Below are 19,146 nucleotides of genomic sequence, written 5' to 3' on the forward strand. Positions count from 1 at the left end.
TCCCCTTTACTTGTTTGCCTACCCCAAACCCCTCCCCTGCAACAACCACTGGTCTATTTCCCATATCTATGTGTCTGTTTCTGTTTCATTTTGTTTTTTAGATTCCACACACAAGTGAAATCATATGGCATTTGTATTTCTCTGACTGACTTATTTCACTTAGTCTAATACCCTCTAGGTCCACTTACATTGCTGCAAATGGCAAGGTTTTATTCATTTTTATGGCTGAGTAGTATTTCACTGTATGTATGTATGTGTGTTTATATATACACATATATCATATACAGTATATGTGTGTGTATGTATGTGTGTGTGTCTGCATATATATATATATATATATATATACATACATATATATCCTAATATATATATATTAGGATGCCTGGATGGCTCAGTTGATTAAGCATCTGACACTTGATTTTGGCTCAAGTCATGATCTTAGGGTTGTGGGATTGAACCCCACATCGGGCTCCATGCTGGATGTGGAGCCTGCTTTAGAGTCTCTCTCCCTCTGCCCCCCTTTCTCTAAAATAAACAAATAAACAAATAAATATATAGGCAGGAAAGTGTAAAGTCCATGACCTTGGCATCCACTGTAACCAGAAAAAGAAACACAAATCACATGTAAAGCAAGCAGAAGATAATAAAGATCAAAGCAGAGAGCAATGAAATAGGAAACAGAAATATAACAGAGAAATCAATGACACCAAAACCTGATGCTTTGAGGAGAGTAGTAAAATTGGTAGCTGTCTAGATAGCATGATCAAGAATAAAAGAGAAGACAGAAATATAAATATCAGGGCTTAGGTAATATCAGTGCACTACACAATAAATATTAGAAAGATAATTATGCTAAGTGAAATAAGTCAATCAGAGAAAGATGATTATCATATGGTTTCACTCATATGTGGAATATAGGAAATAGCACAGAGGATCACAGGGGAAAAACTGAATGGGAAGAAATCAGGGAGGAAGATGAACCACTGGAGACTCTCGACTCTGGGAAACAAACTGAAGGTTGCTGGAGGGATGGGGTCACTGGGTGATGGGCATTAAGGAGGGAACATGATGTGATGAGCATTGGATGTTATTTGCAACTGATGAATCATTGAACACTACATCTGCAACTAATGATGTACTATATGTTGGCTAATGGAACTTAAATTTACAAAAATAAATAAAAGGATAATGACAGAATATTAGGAATAAAGTTATGCTGAAAGCATTGACACTTACATGAACCGGATAATTTCTTTGAAAGACACTAACTACCAATCTCACTGAAGAAGAAACAGATGACTTGAATAGGCTCCTATCTGTTAAAGAAATTGATTTGTAGTTGAAAATCTTCCCAGAAAGAAAACTGCAGGCCCAAATAACTTCCCTGGCAAGTTCTGCCAAACACTTAAGGAAGAAATAATATCAATTCTGAGAGACTTTTCCAGAAAATTGAAGAGGAATAAACATTTCTTGACTCATGAGTTCTCCCCAACTTTTTGAGGTTAGCATTACTTGGATATCAAAACCAGATAAGATATTACAAGAAAAAATAATTATAGACCAACATTCCTCAGGAAGAAAGATATAAAAATTCTAAACAAAATACTAGTAAATCCATTCCAATGATATATAAAGATGCTAATACATCATGGCCAAGAAGGCTTTATCCCAGGAATGCCAAGTTGGCTTAGCAATGGAAAGTTGATAAATATAATTTACTGTATTAACTAAAAAAGAATTTCTTGTTTTACAATCATAAAATGTTTTAAAAATCATAAAAAATTGTAAAAACTAAAAAAGGAAAACCATGGAATGATCTCAACAGATGCATAAAAAGCATTTGACAAAATCCGACTTCTATTCCTGATAAAAATTCTCAGAAAATTAGGAATTGAAGTGTACCAGATAAAGGGCATCTAAGGAAGACCTAGAGCTAACATCATAGACTGGAAGATTTCCCCTAAGATTAGGAACATGGCAAGAATGTCCACTTTCTTCACTTCTATTCAGTATGGTACTAAAGGATCTAGCTGGTGTAAAAAATCAAGAAAATAAATAAAAACCACCCAGATTGGAAGAGAAGAAGTAAAACTGTCTTTATGTGCAGACAACATGGTGATTTACTTAGAAAATCCTATGAAATCAATAAAAAGCTACTAGAATAAATGGGTTTTGTGGATCACAAGATCAATATGCAAAAACCAGTTGGATTTCCATATACTAATAATAAATAGTCAGGCATCAAAATTTAAAAGCCATACCCTTTACAATTGATAATATCATTGTCAATATTATTGACATCATTTTCATATCAGTAATATGAAAAACCTTGAGATAAACTGGAAAGAAGATGTACAAGATCAGCATTTGAGAGGGTAGCAACAGGGGTGTGGTTCTGCCCTTGAACCTACCGTGTGCCTGCACAGTTCTTGTCTGTGGTTTCTGCTCCCTGCCCTGCCTGGCTTGGGTTTCTCTGCAGACGGCATTTGTCTTTCCCAGTTGCTGCCTTTCCCTGAGACTTCTATGTATCTACTTCACTACTTCCATACATAGAGCGGGGAAGGTGGAGAAAGTGCTCAATACTTTATAAGCATTGTGTTTTATTCTCGACTTCCTCTCCTTTTCCTGGGACAGCATAGGGAAAAACTCTCTTCCTAGGGCTTTTCTCTGCATTCAAAATCTTATGCACTTTCGTTCCTTAGGCTCTTAGGAAAGCCTGGGCTCTGGATGCCACCCACACTTCTCCTTGGGAACCTTCTCTGAGACTGTTTCTCTGTGTCATTATTTTGATGTCCAGATTGGGAAACCATCAAGTTACTTTACAAGCACACAGTTAATATGTCAAAGCAATAGGGCAAAGCACGGTAAATGATCTTTTCCTTAGAGAATAACAAAAAGGATGTAGCGTGTAAGATTTTACAATGCTAACACAATTGTACTTTGAATCTTGGTCTCTTTCTTTCTCTTTTTAAACCAAAAAATAATAAATATCCTGTTGCTGATTTTATGATCTTGTGACTGTGGACAATAGTATTGTCTCTGCAAGAAATCATTTGTGGGTGCAATAAAAGCTTGGGGTGACACTTATCATAAAAAACTTCTCTGCATTCTCCTTTTACCTGGTCAGTTGACTGCTTCTGACATTCAGAGTTGTATACGAATATTCTAGGACAGGGGATGGAGATATCCACCCCTTCCCCAATACATGGTTCCTCTCCCTGAAGATCTTGGGATATAGACATGAAAAAATTATGGACAAGGTATATTCATATACTGATGAATATAAAGTACTTACAAAAAATGAGCACATAAAATATAGAGAAAACATGTGATCTTGTATGATTTAGCTGAGCAATGAAAGGTAGACTGAATGATGACACAGTTGATCAGAAGGAAAGAGGAAGGTGTGAAGATTCTTTCTTGGGTATAGATTTAAAATGAGCAGATTGTTTATTTTGGATGAAAACTAGTGCCCCAGAAAAGGACCTCTAGTCCAGAGGCCCTGAATTATCTAGACTGTAGAGTAGAAACATCCAATAGAACATTCTACAGTGATGGAAATGGTCTATGGCTCTGCTGTCCAATATGGTAGTCACTAGTGACGTGTGGCTATTGAGCTCCTGAAGTATAGCTAGGGCAACTGGAGGAACTGAATTCTTAATTTTAAATAATTTAAATAGCTTCATGTTTCTGGAGGTCCCATGTATTGGATAGCACAGATCTTCTGTATTTACTTTTCCTGAGTTGCTCTGTTTCTTGGAAAACCACTGAATAACAACACTAGAAACTAAATCATCTTGCAGTTAGCAATAGCTGAAAAGTACAAGGTTATAGCTACTTCTTTTACTCAAAATACCATATTTAAAGGTAAACCTGTTAGACTATCCCCAAACTCTAACTTTTCCTTTATTTGCCAGTGAGATAGTCATAATCACAATTTTCAGGAAATCTAGTAACTGGGCAGTGGCCAGACGTGATACTGGAGGAGGGAGGCCAGGTGTCATTTTCATTCAAAGAGAACTTGCATGCTCTACTGACTCTGTATGCTACGGGACAGGTCAACAGAGAGTTGGCACACATTCCTGAGTAGGGTCATTGCTTTGCTTACCTAGTATTGTGTCACAAACTCAGTGACTTAAAACAACAATGTACCATTTTGTTTTTCATGGTTCTGGGATTGATGGGACTCAGCTGGGTGGTTCTCCTTTGGAAACTCTCCCATGGTGGGAGTTGGTTCTGGCTGTCATCTGAGGGGCTACAGACTGGAGTGCCTCCATGTGATGATGTCCATGTGGTTTAGGATGGCAGTCCCAGGAGACTAACACCTCTTACCTGACAGCTTCGGGCACCAGGAGTGCGTGTTTCAAGAAACCCAAGAAGAAGCCGAAGGGTTTTTTGATGACCTGGTTCCTGAAGTCCCAAAAAGTCAGTTCCACCTCATTCTATTGGTTGATACTGGTTGAGTAAGGCAGCGAGCCCAGCCCAGATTCAAGGGGAGGGAAATCAGACTTCACTTCTTGATTGGCAAAGCAAAGAATTTGCAGCCATCTTCCATCTACTACAGTGATCATATTAAAAGGGAACCACTGAAAGAAAACAAATTGACAGTGATGTTTAGAAAGGATCAAAAAATTGAGAGGCCGCAACATGAATCTGGATTTTGGAAGGTGCTTGTGGAAAAGAGAAAACACAGAGATGAGTTACCAGAAACTTACAGAGAACCAAAGAGGGTGGGACCCTGTAGAAATACCTGGAAAAGCATTTAAGGCAGCCAGTTCTTTCGTTATGTTTAAAAATGAGTCTTAAGCATGGAGGACATGGGGAGTTAGAGAGGAGAAGGGAGTTGGGGGAAATTGGAAGGGGAGGTGAACCATGAGAGACTATGGACTCTGAAAAACAATCTGAGGGTTTTGAAGGGGCAGGGTGGGGGGTGAGAGGTTGGGTTACCAAGTGGTGGGTATTAGAGAGGGCATGGATTGCATGGAACATTGGGTGTGGTGCAAAAATAATGAATACTGTTATGCTGAAAATAAAAAATAAATTTTAAAAAATGAGTCTTAAGGAAGGCAGGATTTTTGTTTTGTGTCTCATATATGACTGAGGACAAAGGCTTTAACAGGCCCCTCTCAGCTGATGTGGGAAGCTGGTCACAGCTACCTTTTGGATGGGGATGGGTGGTTTGGTTACTGGTGCTTTGACTTTTATGTGTTGAACCAATGTTTGAATCAAGACCTGGCATAAGAAAGAGGCCACCCGTCTGGTTCCATTAGGTGCAGCTGTTCTTAGAAGCCACCGAGTCTATGAGTCTCTGCAGCTTGCTGCGCTGTTTCTGTGTTGTGAGCATGGAAAAAAACCAGGTGCAAGAAGCCTTTGGCACACAGTTGCTTTCACTGAGTGACATTAAAGCTACAATTAGGACAAGAAGTTGGTGTGACTGCCTGCCTGCCTTGTCCGTCTTTTCGTCCTCCTCTTATAAAGGAAGTTAAGAAACAGTGTACTGCCCGAGGCAATTTTATGATACTCTCCACTTTCTCCTCTGCTCCCATCTCAAGTTCACATGCTGCTTTCTGGTTGGTAAAGGTCTTGCAAAATCGGAGGAATTTGAACGGGAAGATGATAAGAGAAACCCACAGCTAACTGCTTGGAGGAAGGGACAGGACTGAGCCAATTAAAACGAGAAGGGGCCGTAGTGGGAGGTACTACAAGACACAGATTGAAAAAGTGGTTATTTGGAGGTCAGGAGGTGGAAAATTTGTGAAAGGAACACAAAATGAGGCTGTAGAAGGAAGTCCATGTAGGACAGTGGTTTTTAAATCTCTCTCTGGGAACACTGTGGTTCTGTGAGCAGTTACTGGCAGGTCTATAAATAACAAAAAAGAGGTGTAGCAAGAATCACAGAGGCCCTGTGTGCGAAGATGTAATTTTATTTTCCACAAACAGAAGTCAACTTAGCCCACGGATCTTCATTTCCATCTCTAGCATCAGAAAAAAAAAAAAAAAAATCTGGCCAATTCAGAGTCTCCACTGGTTCAAGGCTCCATCTCTTCTTTGCAGAATCCTTCCCTCTCCCAACCCCTTTTGTCCTTCTGGACAGTCACTGGGGTTCTTTGGGGTTCTTTGGCCTATCACTGCTTGTCCTGCTGTCTGGGGAGGGTCTCTGTCCATAGGTCATTCTCTGGACTTAACAACCCCAGCTGGGATCACACTTGCCCCAGTGTCCCCAGCTGCCAAGGCTGCTCTCAGCGTTGCCCTTCTTACCCCTTAGCAGCTCCTTTGAAGGCTCTGGGGACTGAAATACCCTGGGAGTGTTGCATCATCGTTTGTTAAACAGCCCGTCCTCAGGCCCAGGAAGCTCTATGGCACAGACCATTCTGGACATAGGGCTTTGCTATGATGGTCCTGATGGACTGTGATGTCCCTGACGGTGTCCAGGACTTTGTTTCTTGTGCACTATTAGATCTTCCTCTCAAAGAAGGGGATTTGAGCAGCTTGATGGGAGGGCATATGAAATATGATCTCTTTTTTTAAAAGTAGGATCCACGGTGGTCCAGCGCAGAGTCTGAAGCGGGGCTTGAACACATGACCCTGAGATCAAAACTCAAGTTGAGATCAGGACTCGGACACTTAACCAACAGAGCCATCCAGGTGCCCCCAAATCCCCAGGGAGATGGTCTCTCAAGAAAGGCGGTCTGGAGGGTGGCCAAGTCTTCCAAATAAGAGGAGTCTCAGAGGTGGGAAGGCAGTGAGGGAGACACACTTAAGATTGTGTCACAAGACTCTGGCTGTTATTTCTGTTTCTCAAACACAGTTGGCATTGCCTTCGTGAAGGGCATGTCTCACACTGAAGGACACACTCTCATTCAGAGCATGTGCATGTGACTGAGACCAGAGTATACAGGCATGACAATCTCCACCTCACAAGTCTTCAGCTCTGGTATGCAGCAGAACAGGTGGACACATGAGCTACCTAGGAAACAAAGGGAAGAGGGAGTCGGGGAAAGTGGTTAGCATGGCTGAGGAAGGGAGGAAGTGAATTCAAGGTGCCAGATAGGACAGTGGTTATAGGTGAGAAGGGGAGGGCTTCAAAACCCATCCTCATTTTAGAGGGGTGTTTGTCTTATCTGAGTCTAGGGGCCCATGTGTCTAGCAGGATAGTTGGCCTAGGGGTGGGTGGGAAGCATCAGAATATGAAGAAAAAAACAAGGAAAAGTATAATTTTAATTTCCACATGACTTCACAGATCAATTTTACTCTCAACTTGTAAACTGTTTAAAAACCTTCACTGTATAAATGGTGACATGTGTTTATTTCACCAACAATGCTAGTTGTTGGTGAACTATCACCATCACGGTGGGGCCTTGGGCTTAGAAGAACAGGTGTTCCCAACCCTGGGGGCCCGTTGGAATCACCTGGAAGGTCTGTGTGTGTGTGTGTGTGTGTTTAAGATTGCATTTATTTATTTGATACAGAGAGAGAGGTCACAAGTAGGCAGAGAGGCAGGCAGAGAGAGAGGGGGAAGCAGCTCCCTGCTGAGTAGAGAGCCCAATGCGGAGCTTGATCCCCGGACCCTGAGATCATGACCTGAGCCAAAGGCAGAGGTTTAACCCACTGAGCCACCCAGTCGCCCCCACCTGGGAGTTTCAGTAACACTGGCATTTGGGCCTCCTCAGCCCCAGAGAGTTTCATGTGACTGATCTGGGAGTCAGGGGTCCAGATCTCTCTCCTGGTGATCCTAAGGTTTCAAAAACCACAGTCTAAAAAGGAATCCTAAAGAGATGTGGCCATCTGATGAATTTTCACAATACCATGTTACTGGCCATAGAGTTGAGCCCGTTCCTTGGAGCAAGAGGAAGCAGATGCAAACACTGGAACCAGATTAAAAAAAAAAAAAAAAAATTTAAGAGAGATTATCATCTCTCTTAATGCCAGACCACAAGGCAGCATTTGCACTGATGAATTATTGCTGCTGTTTTCTTTGTCTGGGCCAGCGCCTGCCCAGCCTGGAAGGGATATAGGAAGGGAGGGTGTGAGTTCTGATAGGAGGGAAGCCATCATCATCTACTCAATGTCTCCTCAGAGGAGGATGGCTCATTAGGGCCTCAAAACAAATCAGGGTCCAGTCACTTGCTGGAGGCACAGAGTGGAAAGGGAAGAGCTACTTCCAAGCCCCTGGCTGTTGGGCTTAGAGCCCAAGCCAACTACTCTGGTACTTCAGCCTCCTTCCCTCCTTGCACGAAGGTTCACACCTGGCCATTCATTGCATTCCTCTGAGTACCGATTCTCACGTGCAAAATGAGTGGATGGGAGTAAGTGGGTCTTAAGCTGAAAAGAATTACCTGGTCTGGCCAAGAATTCTGGTATCAAGACTGTACCACCTGTAAGCTCCTTTTCCACCTGGGCACATAAATAATAACAAATAGCAAGGGACTCCTGCGTTGTATTAACCTTGTGCGGGTGCTGGTTTACAGTAGTAATTAACGTCACCCATGATATGGGTGCTGATACGATCCCTTTTCACAGAAGAGACGGAAGTACCAAGAAGTTAGTGCGTAAGAAGCCAGGGTGAGGAGGGGGCCAGGCTTCAAGCTCCAGTGGCTGACCCACACTGTCTTGTCTCTGGCTGAAGAGTGTGGGACCTGAAAACCCACTGGTGGGGAGCTCGATTCGTCCGACTCATGCCCAGGACCCAGTTGGGTGGTAGCCAGGTTACGATGTCCAGGTGAGTCGCTCCAAAAGTCACTTCTTGTGGGATGACCGTCACTGCCCCGCGTGGGGCGGGGGCCCCGGACCCGCGAAGATGCGTGGGCCAGGGCGGCGTTCCTGGCTCCTAGGCTCCTTCGCGTAGGGCGCGGGGCACCCGGCCAGCAGGCTCCCTCCCCCGCCGGGCCCGCCCGGGAGTCTCCGCCCGCCCCCGTCAGTCCCCGCCCGTGGCGCCGGAGCTGGAGCCCGAGCCTTAGAGCTGCAGGAGCCGCGCCCCGCAGTTCCCGGGCGCAAGGGCGGTGCGGCTCCTGCTCGTGCCCGCGCCGGACCCGTGAGCCGACCCGGAGCGCGCGGCAGCGGCCGGGAGGGGCGGGAGCGCGGTCGGCCGGCGCCGGGAGGAACCCCGGCATGTGACCGCCGTGCGCCCGCGCCCCGGAGCTCCCGAGCCCCTCGCCCAGCTCCCGGGGCGCTCGCCCCGGCGCGCTGGGCTCGGGGCCGTCGGGGGCTCGCCCAGGTAGGAGGAATCTGCAGTGTGCCTGGCTAGCTGGCTGGCAGGGCAGGCGGGGTTGGGGGTGGGGGGTACCCGCCGTGGCTTTGACACATTTCCCCTTTGCACCGACCGCGCAGAAAGCGTCCTTCCTCTGTCCCCCTTGCTTGTCACTTTGTTGTGGAAGAAGGTGATGGCGGAGTAATCTGGCGGGGTGTGTGTGTGTGTGTGTGTGTGTGTGTGTGTGTGTTTGTATTCCTGTGTGCAGCCGGAATAAGGGTAGTTCAAATGCCTGTGGTGTGTGGCGGGTGGGGGTTGGGGCTTGCGACGGTCCTGGAGGGTTGTTCCAGGGTGTGTGTGTGTGTTGGGGGGTGGGGTGGGGTAGTTAAGTAAATTGCTTTCAGGCATTTGAATCTGGCCAAGTTCAGCTGCTTTCGGAGTGTCCCTCTCAGGGATTTAGGCTCAGATGGGTCAGTCTGGTCAACAAGATTGGGGAAGAAGGGTCTACACAGTTGGGGAGGGTAACTTGTGCCGCCCCCTCCCTCCCCCAACCCCCTAGGGAAGGGCTGATGCTGGGTGTAGCTACTGACATGCAGAAGGCGTTTATTCACGGCAGGCAGGGCAAGTACTTCACAGTTTATAAGACCCTTTACATTTCTTTTTTATCCCCCCAGCAGTCTTGTGAGAGACATGATATTATCACTTTCCTTTCACAGCAGAGTGAAGCAGAGGCTTACATAGGGTGACACTAACTTGGGGGACTGGTGTCCAGAAGGAGAGTGAGCCCTTTGGACTCCAGACCTATGCCTTCTGCCTTCTGGCATGATGACTCCCGTGACCTACCAGGTCTTTCTCCTCTGTGCTGTTGCGGGTGCTCAGATTCCTGCCAGGGGTAGCACTGGGCATCCCCAGTGATTCCCACTGGCATGAGACATTCCCCAGATGGGCATGTTCTGGGGGTTTTAGCTCCCCAGTCTAGAAACCAAGTAAGGGATGTCTCGGCCACGGATGCTGTGGAGAAAAGGTGAGCTGAGATCCATCCATCATTGGAAGGTGCTGGCTGGGTTACCCTGGCTTGTACCAGGCTTGTGGAAGGTGAATGTATCAAATGGAACTAACTCCATGACTACTGGTGAACTGAGGAGAGCCAGGGGATGAAGCTGGGGGCGGGGTTGGGGTGCTTGGGAACTTTGCAGCCTCTTTCCCACCCTGTTTATGTGCAGCTGTGGGCACCTTTTCCTCTCTTGACTGCTTTTAATTTCTGATTTAATATTCTGTGTTCACATCCTGTATTGTGTTTTGAGCTAGACAAAAACGAGGGGCCTTTGGGATGGGATTTGATGAGTGAAGGGATAGGGAATCCCTTATTTATTTTCAGTCTTATTCGGCTCGCTGCCACTGTACTGTGTGTGGAGCATGACTTACACCTGTCCACCCTTGGGTAGTCTCCATGTGGTTCCAGAAAGGATTTTTGACCTGAATTCTCCATGTGACTTTCACATGGCTGAATTAACCCCCCCTTTTTAAATACACTCTATGCTTTCTGTATGGGATAATGTGGTAAGGCTTTCTTTATGGATTTTTTTTTAAATAATATCTTTTGAGTAATTCTTTTGCTGTTGGTGACACACTGTTCAATATTAGATCCACTAATTTATTTAACAAATGTTTACTAAATATCTCTTATTCTGGGTTGTATTCTGAGTACAGAGGGTAGAGCAGTGAATAGAAGCGATGCAAATCCCTGCCCTCTAACGGCTATGAATCGTTTCCCGGGACAACTGCAGTCTCTCTGCATAAGGAAGTTCTTTGAACTTTGCCTCTTTGAATGGCAAAGAGGGGTGTGGGCACCCTGGCTGTTCACAGGCAGGACATCATTCAATGTCTCCAGGGGAGAAGGCAGGAAGGTAACGGGTGCAGACATGGCGCCTGGGTTCCTGAGGATTGGCAGGGGTGCTGAGATATACTCTAGGGCCCAGTTGTGCACTTGGATGGGGGATGATGGAAAGCGTGTGCTTGGGATGCATGGGGGGGCAGGGGAGATGGGCGTCCACCTGGAAACGGGTAGAGATGTCAACAGAACGTCTTATTGATCAGCTTCAAAGCTGGACAGTTGCAGTGAAATTACCATAGCACGGGGGCTATGGAGGTACAGAGCATCAGCTGCATATTGACCCACTGTGAACTTGCCAGCTGAAGGACAGCAGGCATTAGGAAGCACCGGGACTCACTGGCTGTGCTTCAGCTCCATGATGTTCCCCATTGCTGCTGTGCACAGGAATTGGGTTTGTGTTTTCCTTTTTTTGAGGTTTCGAGGTCATCACGCGGGCTTGCAGGATCTGTGTTGTCAGCAGCTTTGTTCCTCGCTCCCTCCACCCTTGTGCTGTGACCCCGGGAAGTGGGCTGCAGCTTCAGGGCTATGCTCAGCGCTTGGGAGCACTTGGAGGAGCCCTGGCTCCAGACTGATTTCACCAAGCACTGAAAGGGGCTAGGGTTTCTGAAGGTCCCTGGTCACCTGCATGCCTCTGAACTGGGCGCTGTCTCCTCATCTCATACATGTGGCAGAGTAGCGGATTCTTTGTTTCTTTTTTCCATTCCTATCTGTTCCAGAAAGGATTTATAAGATGCCATGGGTTAAAAATCGGATGAAAGAAAACCAAGAGTGGAGATGAAGTAGGCCTGCAGTGAGTCTAGAAATGTAAACTTTCATGAAATGCAGATTTGCAGAGTTGTCAAGTGTGGCTGCAAATACAGAGGAAAGCCTGTTCCTTACCCTTGCTTGAACCTTCGCAGTGCCTGAGGCGCTCTGATGAGAAATGGCAGGACTTGACCACAGAGCAAACAAACTAGCATGTCTGGGGGTGTGCCCAGACACCGGTGTTTTTAAAGCCCCCAGGTGGTTCTGATGTGTAGCCAGTGTGGACGACACTGATGTACTTTCCTGCCGGCTGTAGGAGAGGGGATACCTGGTGGGGCACAGCCATCTGTGTCTTCAAGATGTAAAGAAAGTGCTCAGAAATAAAAGAATTCCTGGGATGGAGAAAAGTGGGACCTTTCCCCTGCACGTCCCCATTTAGGAGGAGCAATTTTAGGCTGTCTTTTGAAATGATTCTCCATTGTCAGTGCAGTTGGGTCCCCGAGTTTCAGCTGGACTTAGGATGCTAGTAGGAGGTGGGGGAGGTGGCCTGTGCACCCTGAGTTCTGCACATGCAGCTTCCCAAACCAGAGAATGTTAAGGACCCCAACAGATACAGCCTAGGACTCCTGACTGTGAGATCAATCAAGAGTTACATGCTGTCACTTTGATCAGTACCTCTCAGCTAGTTCAGAATCCCTTACCCCCTTTAATGCAAATATTTACAGTTCTGAAACAATATAAGAAAACTTACCCATAATGGAATTTCCAACTAGTTAGTATAATAGCTAGATATAAAGAATCACTGTGTGGATAGGTGCTTGGGCAGAGCCAAACTAGAATCCAGCGAAGCCACTTAATGTATCATGGAGACTAGACTATAGGGTCGCAGGGGATGGCTCCAAGTGTGGTCCGGAACAGAGGCATCCTGGTGGGGATCCAAGTACCCCTGAATGATGAGTGACTTTTGCTCAAGATCTAAGGTCTATATGGTAGTCAAATCTAGTCTCCTCTCTGTTTTCACAGTAATCACATTCCTGGAAAATTCAATATGTCTGAAACGTGTGCCAACAATATATATTCTATGTAAGTGTAGGATAGAATTAGGCGCTGGGCTCTCCAAATGGTAAATGATGTGCGTGGCTTGGAGGTCATGTGGGACAAGAGAGTCTTTACTTTGCGGAACTGCCCTGCATTGTTCTGGAAGTGACTCTACTACTCCGTGCTTTGTTGTGATCACCCTAAGTGTCCCCTTCTCCATACTTTCAAAAGTGCTCCCTTAGCAGCCATACCAGCCTCTTTGAAAACCAAGGGTTTCCCCCTCATCACTTGGGAGTAAGTGATTAAAGCTCTAATGTCACTTTGCACCCTAACATAGCAGGGTGCAGATGGGGTGGAAGCCAGCCATCCAGAGTGACTCATGTTGACAGTTACGGGGTCCTATTGGTGGTGATGAAATCAGGATGGTGGGGCCATGTGCTGTGAAATGTGGCTAGTAAGGGACACAAAGGAACTTTGGGGGACGATAGAAATGGTCTGTATCTTGATGGAGTACTCCTGGGGTATATAGTTGTTACAGTTAATGGAATTCTACACAGGTATACCATATTCCCGGGGTATACAGTTGCCATGGTTAATGGAATTCTACACGGGCATACTGTATTCCCGGGGTATACAGTTGTCATGGTTAATGGAATTCTACCTGGGTATACTGTATTCCTGGGGTATACAGTTGTCAAAGTTAGTAGAATCCTACACAGGTATACTGTATTCCCAGGGTATTCAGTTGTCACAGTTAATGGAATTCTACACTTAAGACTTACTATGTGTTTCACTGTATGCATATTCTATCTTCGTTAAAAAAAAAAAAACAAACAAACCAAGAGGAGTGAAGACATAGAAAAATTCATGTAAAGAATGTCTAGTCCCCCATGATTACCTGTAACACTCACTTTGAGAAACAGAAACTATTGTGGTGGCCTGGTGGGCGGTGCTTGGGGACAAGCCCTGGGAGGCAGGGTTCAGGTATGGAGCCCTTGGCAAGTGGAATGGGAGCTGTGCAGGAGGGCTAACAGGGTCAGGCAGATCACTTGAGAGGAGACAAGGGCTGGGAGAGCAGAGCCTTTCCCATTGCTGGGTCTGGTTGCTGTGGTCCAGAAGCACAGGTTCATTGTGGAGAAATGGACACTGTGTGAAAATTCAGTCCAGCCATCAAGAGGCTCTGGTCTGGCCATTCCTGTCCTTAGCCCTCTGCTGATGGTAATCCTGTCCCTCTGTGCCTTATTCTTCCCTTTTCTGTTAAAACCCATGTGAAACCACATCTGGTGGCTTCATGCCTTGTCATAGCTGAACAACTTGGACAGCCTAGCGACCCCTAAAACCTCTGTGACTATTTTCCCTTTATCTCCATATCCCTGTGCATGATAGCCTTTGATGATTAAAAAACTTTTCTTGTCTCATTTGTGTGAGTAAATAAGCCAGATGAATCTGCTGTGAGCCAGCATTTGGATTTTTTGATAGGAAGATGGCCAAAATTTCAGTGTTTCTCAGACCTTCTGGGATGATGAGTGTTTCTATTGCCTCCACCATGGGTGTGGTTTTGTCTACTCATAGTTCTGTAGAACTCTTTCTCTGGGGGAAAATCAGGGATAGCCATGCTGAACAAATGCATAATAGGGTTTTAGGATGCATTGTATGGTGGGGTATGTTTCACTCTTCTCTGCATAACAGATATGGTTCTATTATACTGTGGTGACTCCCAGACTCCTTTGTGTCCACATCCTTGGTCTCCTTCCTTTCTTGAGCGTGGAACCATCCTGGGGAACCTCCTTGATGTTAGGGCGAGATTGCTCTGTCTGGTCTCATGCGTGTGAAGTTGTGTGGCCCTTATGGTTCCATTTCCCATGACTAGGACCAGGTAGAGTTGATTGTTGTCTATGCAGGACAGTGCCTCCCAGATTTTACCAGCAAAGGACTCCTCTTGAGAAATGAAAAGTCTAGCTCTCTAAAGTAGCCCCCTCAAGGGCCATTTCTTTGATGACTCATACTTTAGCTCTGAGAGATTTTTCTTTCCATTTCGGCATATAGCTATGTTTTCTCTAATATAAAAATGACTCCGCCCAGAAAATCCTTGAGGCAAATCAGTATCCCAGGAAGTTAGATTCAGAGTTCCCTGGCTGTCTACAGCTTCTTGGGGGATTTGCAGATTCTAGATTAAGAAACAGGGACTTGTGTAAGCCCAGAATTCTAAAGAATTTTCCACAATCACATGGTTTTGTGGCTTTATGAGTAAGTTCCTTTATACATCTTGTCTTGAAAACTGACATTTTTGGTCTTAACAAAACTGGAGACTGTGTAATTGCTGTTTGAGTCCTTATAACAGGTGAAGATCATAATTACAGATTTGATTTTAATACCATGCCCCATTCCCCATATGTGTTCATGATGGTTCTCAGCAGAACATGGAGATTGTGACAATTTGTGAGCTGAAGAACCTGCTTTCCTCTTTGCTTCTTTCAGGGACTGTCCACAGGCCCTTCCCAGTTAGAGTCAATTAGTCAGAGCCCAATTCTCTATTTTTCTGTTGTGTCAAATATACATATATACATATGTCGAATAATGCCTGGGATGCGAAGTCGTATTAAATGATGCTGTGTATGTATTTGTCAGTCACTCATTGCGAAGACTGAGCTGGGAGGAGGTGGAGATGTGGAAAGTACCAGTACAATTTCTGTTTAAATTTCAGATGTAGGGCCCTTCAGGTCTCCAGAAGGAAGAAAGGGAGGAGGCTTTTGCTGGTGTCATCTCTCTCTTCTTGGGTTTCTACAGAGGTGTGGCTCCTGCAGAACTACCCTTAGAACCAAGTAAGAGTAGTCCCATGCAGGCCCCATACTTTGGAGGGTCCTGCACTGCTTCTCAGCTGGCCTCGGGCCTCAACATGGCCAGGAGTCTGTGGGGCTAAAAGAATGTGCCTCCTTGGAGCCTGTGCACACCAGCATGGCCATAATCCAGGCACCTGGGACCTGGGAGATTCCTTGTCCAAACAGCCTGGGCAGAGCACACACACAGGTCTCTCCCCCTGTGAACTCCGCAGCCACCATGCCTCCCTGGTCTGCTGAGTGGCCCGGGCTATATGGTTGGGGGGAGGGTAGATTTGGATGTGGGATGTCTATCTCTATGCACTCTCAGGGCACCTCATGATATGTGACGGAGCTGGGGGGCCATCTAGGGAGTCCGGCTGGGAGGCTGACATGAACAGGAAGAGCACAAGCCACGTGGGGGACTCGTCCGTGCAGATGCTATGTGGGACAGCGCAGCCTGCTTCCAGAACCTCGTGCCTGCCGCCCCCCTCCCAGAGGTAGACGCACAGGGGGCATGTGTCTTCATGAGGTCTGGGATGTGTCTGATGCGTGCCACCTCTGTCCTGTGCCTGGCTTCTGGCCTGGCAGGCAAGACACACAATGTGGGGGAATTCCTCAGGAAAAAGAAGGAAATTCCTCAAGGTTGTGGGAAAATTCTTCAGGAATAAGAAGGCATTAATAGAGAAGGCACCCCTTCCCTCTGCACTGGAGCCCCTGGGCCTTGTGGAAGCCTCGTGGGTTCTGGCGTCTGTCCCTCCATCCCCCAGCTGTCACTTTCACTGCATCTGTGCAGGGTATGGAGTTCCTCACAGACGGACAGGACGGCGCTAGGGGATGAGCGGATCTTCTGTTGGGGGCCTGCTCATCGTTAACCCTTACGCCCCATCTCTGCTTCTGTAGTTGAGTGCCTGTTGGAGTCAGCTGTGCTCCGGTCTCATTTCCACTTTTCTCTCTAACAAACAAGAGGCTTCGCACATGTCCGCCGTGTGCCACAGAGCCATGGTGTGTACCAGTTTGCAGGTACATTATGATCACAAAGAGTGAGGGGAACTGTACTCCGGAAGTCCATGATGGATTGCTTTTTTGCATGATGGTCATAGAAAGCTCTGCTTCCTGTTTTCCTACCTGCATGGGAATGGACCAGGCTGCTGGGGGCGGCGGGGTGACCAGCCAGGGCCCCCTGTCATGCTGGGGCCCGGTCCGGTGTCAGTACCTCAGGGTGCCCCCCCCCGCCCCCACCCAGATCCCTGCACTCCTGCTGGAATCGGCTGTGGAGGGGGTGGTAGGCAGGGTGGAGTTTCATGTGTAATACAGATGTCACTGCCTGTGAGGGTAGGAAAGGAGCCGTGTGTGTGTTAATTTATTGGGAGCATTAATCCTTCTCTCTCCCTTCATTCTTTTATGTGGAAAATTCCTCTGAATAATAAATAACACAATAGAATAGATCTGTGACTTTTTTATTGTCAGTACTTTCTAAAAATATATTTTGAATTTTATTTGTAAACCGATTTCAAAAATCACAGCAGAGTTTGCCCAGTTGCCTCTGGACAAGGGAGGTTGACTTAGCCAGTATCCCTTCTGGAGGGAATTGTGCCCAGTGTCTGGTCCTGCTCCTCCTGCTCTCCCTCAGCGTCCTCCCTGGCTTCCTGGCTCTGCAACCTTTGTGTCACCCTGAGGTAGTAATCTTCCCTTTCCAGTGTGGTTCCCAACCTCATAATGCTTCCCCTAGCATTTCTCTTCTCTGACTCACACTTAGTACCTGTTTTCCAACCTTTCTCCCCCTTGATTCGAGGACAGGTTTTCCTCCCTGTGTAGTCTAACGTGAAGATGTTGGGTAGATGAATCTTTCTCTCCTGTCCTCGCTTCCTTCCTGAGCTCTTACCACAATACAAGAGGAGTAGGATGGAGCCCTCTTCACAGGAGTATGGGAGAGGGAGACTGTACCTTTCTCTCCTGGCCCAGGTAGGGAAGGGCAGCCATCAGGGGAGCCCTGGGTCCCAGAGCCAGAGGTCTGAGGCACCAGGTGCCCTGGGTCAGGTGGAACCTATGGGACTTGGTGTTCCTGGCTGTGGAGGAGGCGGGGGGCGTCTATTGGGGCCCCTGGGAGAAGCCTCACATCAGAATCAGCTCAGAGCTGGTGGGAAGTCATAGAAGAAGCAGGCGGAGTGGGAAGGTTAGAACCAAGTGACAGGCCTGGGGAGCCCTGTGGAGACACCACGGAGGGAGAAGGGCAGATGGCAAGAAGCAGAAGCCAAGAACCAATAGCAGAGGATGGGGAGAAGAGACAGTAACTATAAAAGTTCTTTTAGAGACTTTCGGGGCAAAGAGGAAGAGGGAAAGGGAAGTGGTCTGGGGGGACTTGGGAAGTCCAGTCTGCTAGAGGTTTCCTGGACTTTCCAAATCCATTCATTCCTCTTGCGCATCCTTCTTCCTGTCCTCACTCTGTTCATTTCTCTGACACTTTCCCTACAGGCCCCCCCCCCCCCCCCATGCTGTGCTCATTTCTGGGCCACACTGATGGAGGTGGGGAGGGCACTGTGCTTCGGACAGAGGATGGGAAGATCAGGGAGCCTTTGATTTTGTGTTTTATTTGATGTGGATAAGCCTCTGTGCCTCTGGCCCCTTAATGTGATGCTGTGTACCTTCCTGTAAACCTAACACGAATGGTCAGGTGCTGCTTAGTCCATTTAATCTAAGCAGAGTGTTTGGTGCTGCATTAGTCAGGCTGTTTTACGGATTGGACATGAAAAGGCCTTATGCTTCAGCCTGACCAGTGTTGCAAAGGCTTGAGGAAATCAATCAGACCTGAAGCAAATACTCCGAAGTATCCCAAGTAAACCGTAAAAACCAGGGAATGGATGGTGGAATGCCTATAGGGCACATCACAGTTCAGCTTTTCGGGAAGTTCTTTCAGATTCTGCCATTGGGAATGCAGGTGTATCAATAAGCTTGCTAGAAGGAAGCCTGAGGATGCACAGTGTGCCTGTTCTTAAAAAGGTCCTGTTCATGTTCTTCCTGGCATCTGGTTCATTATCTGAGCTCTTTTCTCCCAGGGCATACAGTGGCGAGGTCCCACAGGTGGTGCCCCCCTTCTGCCTCCCTGGGCCAGCTAAGTACCAGGTTTCGTGCAGTTATTCCAAGAGTGGTGGTGGTTGTCAACCTCTGGGTATTCCTCACCCCCTGCCCCTCAGTTTTCTGAAACCGTTGTCTCAGAGGACTGTGGAGCATGGTGCCCTTTAAACATGCTGACTCATTTTTGTCAGTTTGTTTTGGTTGGTTTGGACACTTCTCAAGGTCTGAGCAGCGGTCAGTACCTAGAAGCTCCCTCACTGCAGCTCACACTGGTGTGCATGCTTCCTTCTCTAGGTAGAGTCGCCCCTTGAGGATGCTGACTCCGTGCTGAGAAGCAGGACCACTTCACACAAGGAAGAGCCATCTCCAAGGTAACGGTTGCTTCCCTCTCA

The 19,146-nt window shown here is 46.8% G+C and overlaps 2 protein-coding genes across 6 annotated transcripts in view; one reads left to right on the forward strand and one right to left on the reverse strand.

Moving 5' to 3' along the window:
- IL1R1 (interleukin 1 receptor type 1) overlaps nt 1-19,146 on the forward strand; it is a 73,077-nt gene that overhangs the window by 29,636 nt on the left and 24,295 nt on the right. For 3 of the 5 annotated variants that reach the window (XM_082747141.1, XM_082747142.1, XM_082747143.1), the window contains one exon: nt 19,049-19,125. The gene's annotated coding sequence lies outside the window, so the exon portion shown is untranslated. Of the gene's footprint in view, nt 1-8,907; nt 9,215-19,048; nt 19,126-19,146 lie in introns of those variants that run through there. The other 2 variants (XM_082747140.1, XM_082747144.1) reach the window with 2 other exon arrangements.
- Nucleotides 6,806-11,450, reverse strand: LOC309870636 (uncharacterized protein; the record flags this gene model as incomplete). The annotated part of the gene is made up of 3 exons (XM_082743008.1): nt 6,806-6,967; nt 8,637-9,360; nt 11,419-11,450. 3 exons carry the CDS (start codon nt 11,448-11,450, stop codon nt 6,926-6,928), a joined length of 798 nt encoding a protein of 265 aa, XP_082599134.1. The 3' UTR covers nt 6,806-6,925.

Source organism: Mustela nivalis (assembly GCF_964662115.1).
Source record: "Mustela nivalis genome assembly, chromosome: 8".
NCBI classification, from domain to species: Eukaryota; Metazoa; Chordata; class Mammalia; order Carnivora; family Mustelidae; genus Mustela; species Mustela nivalis.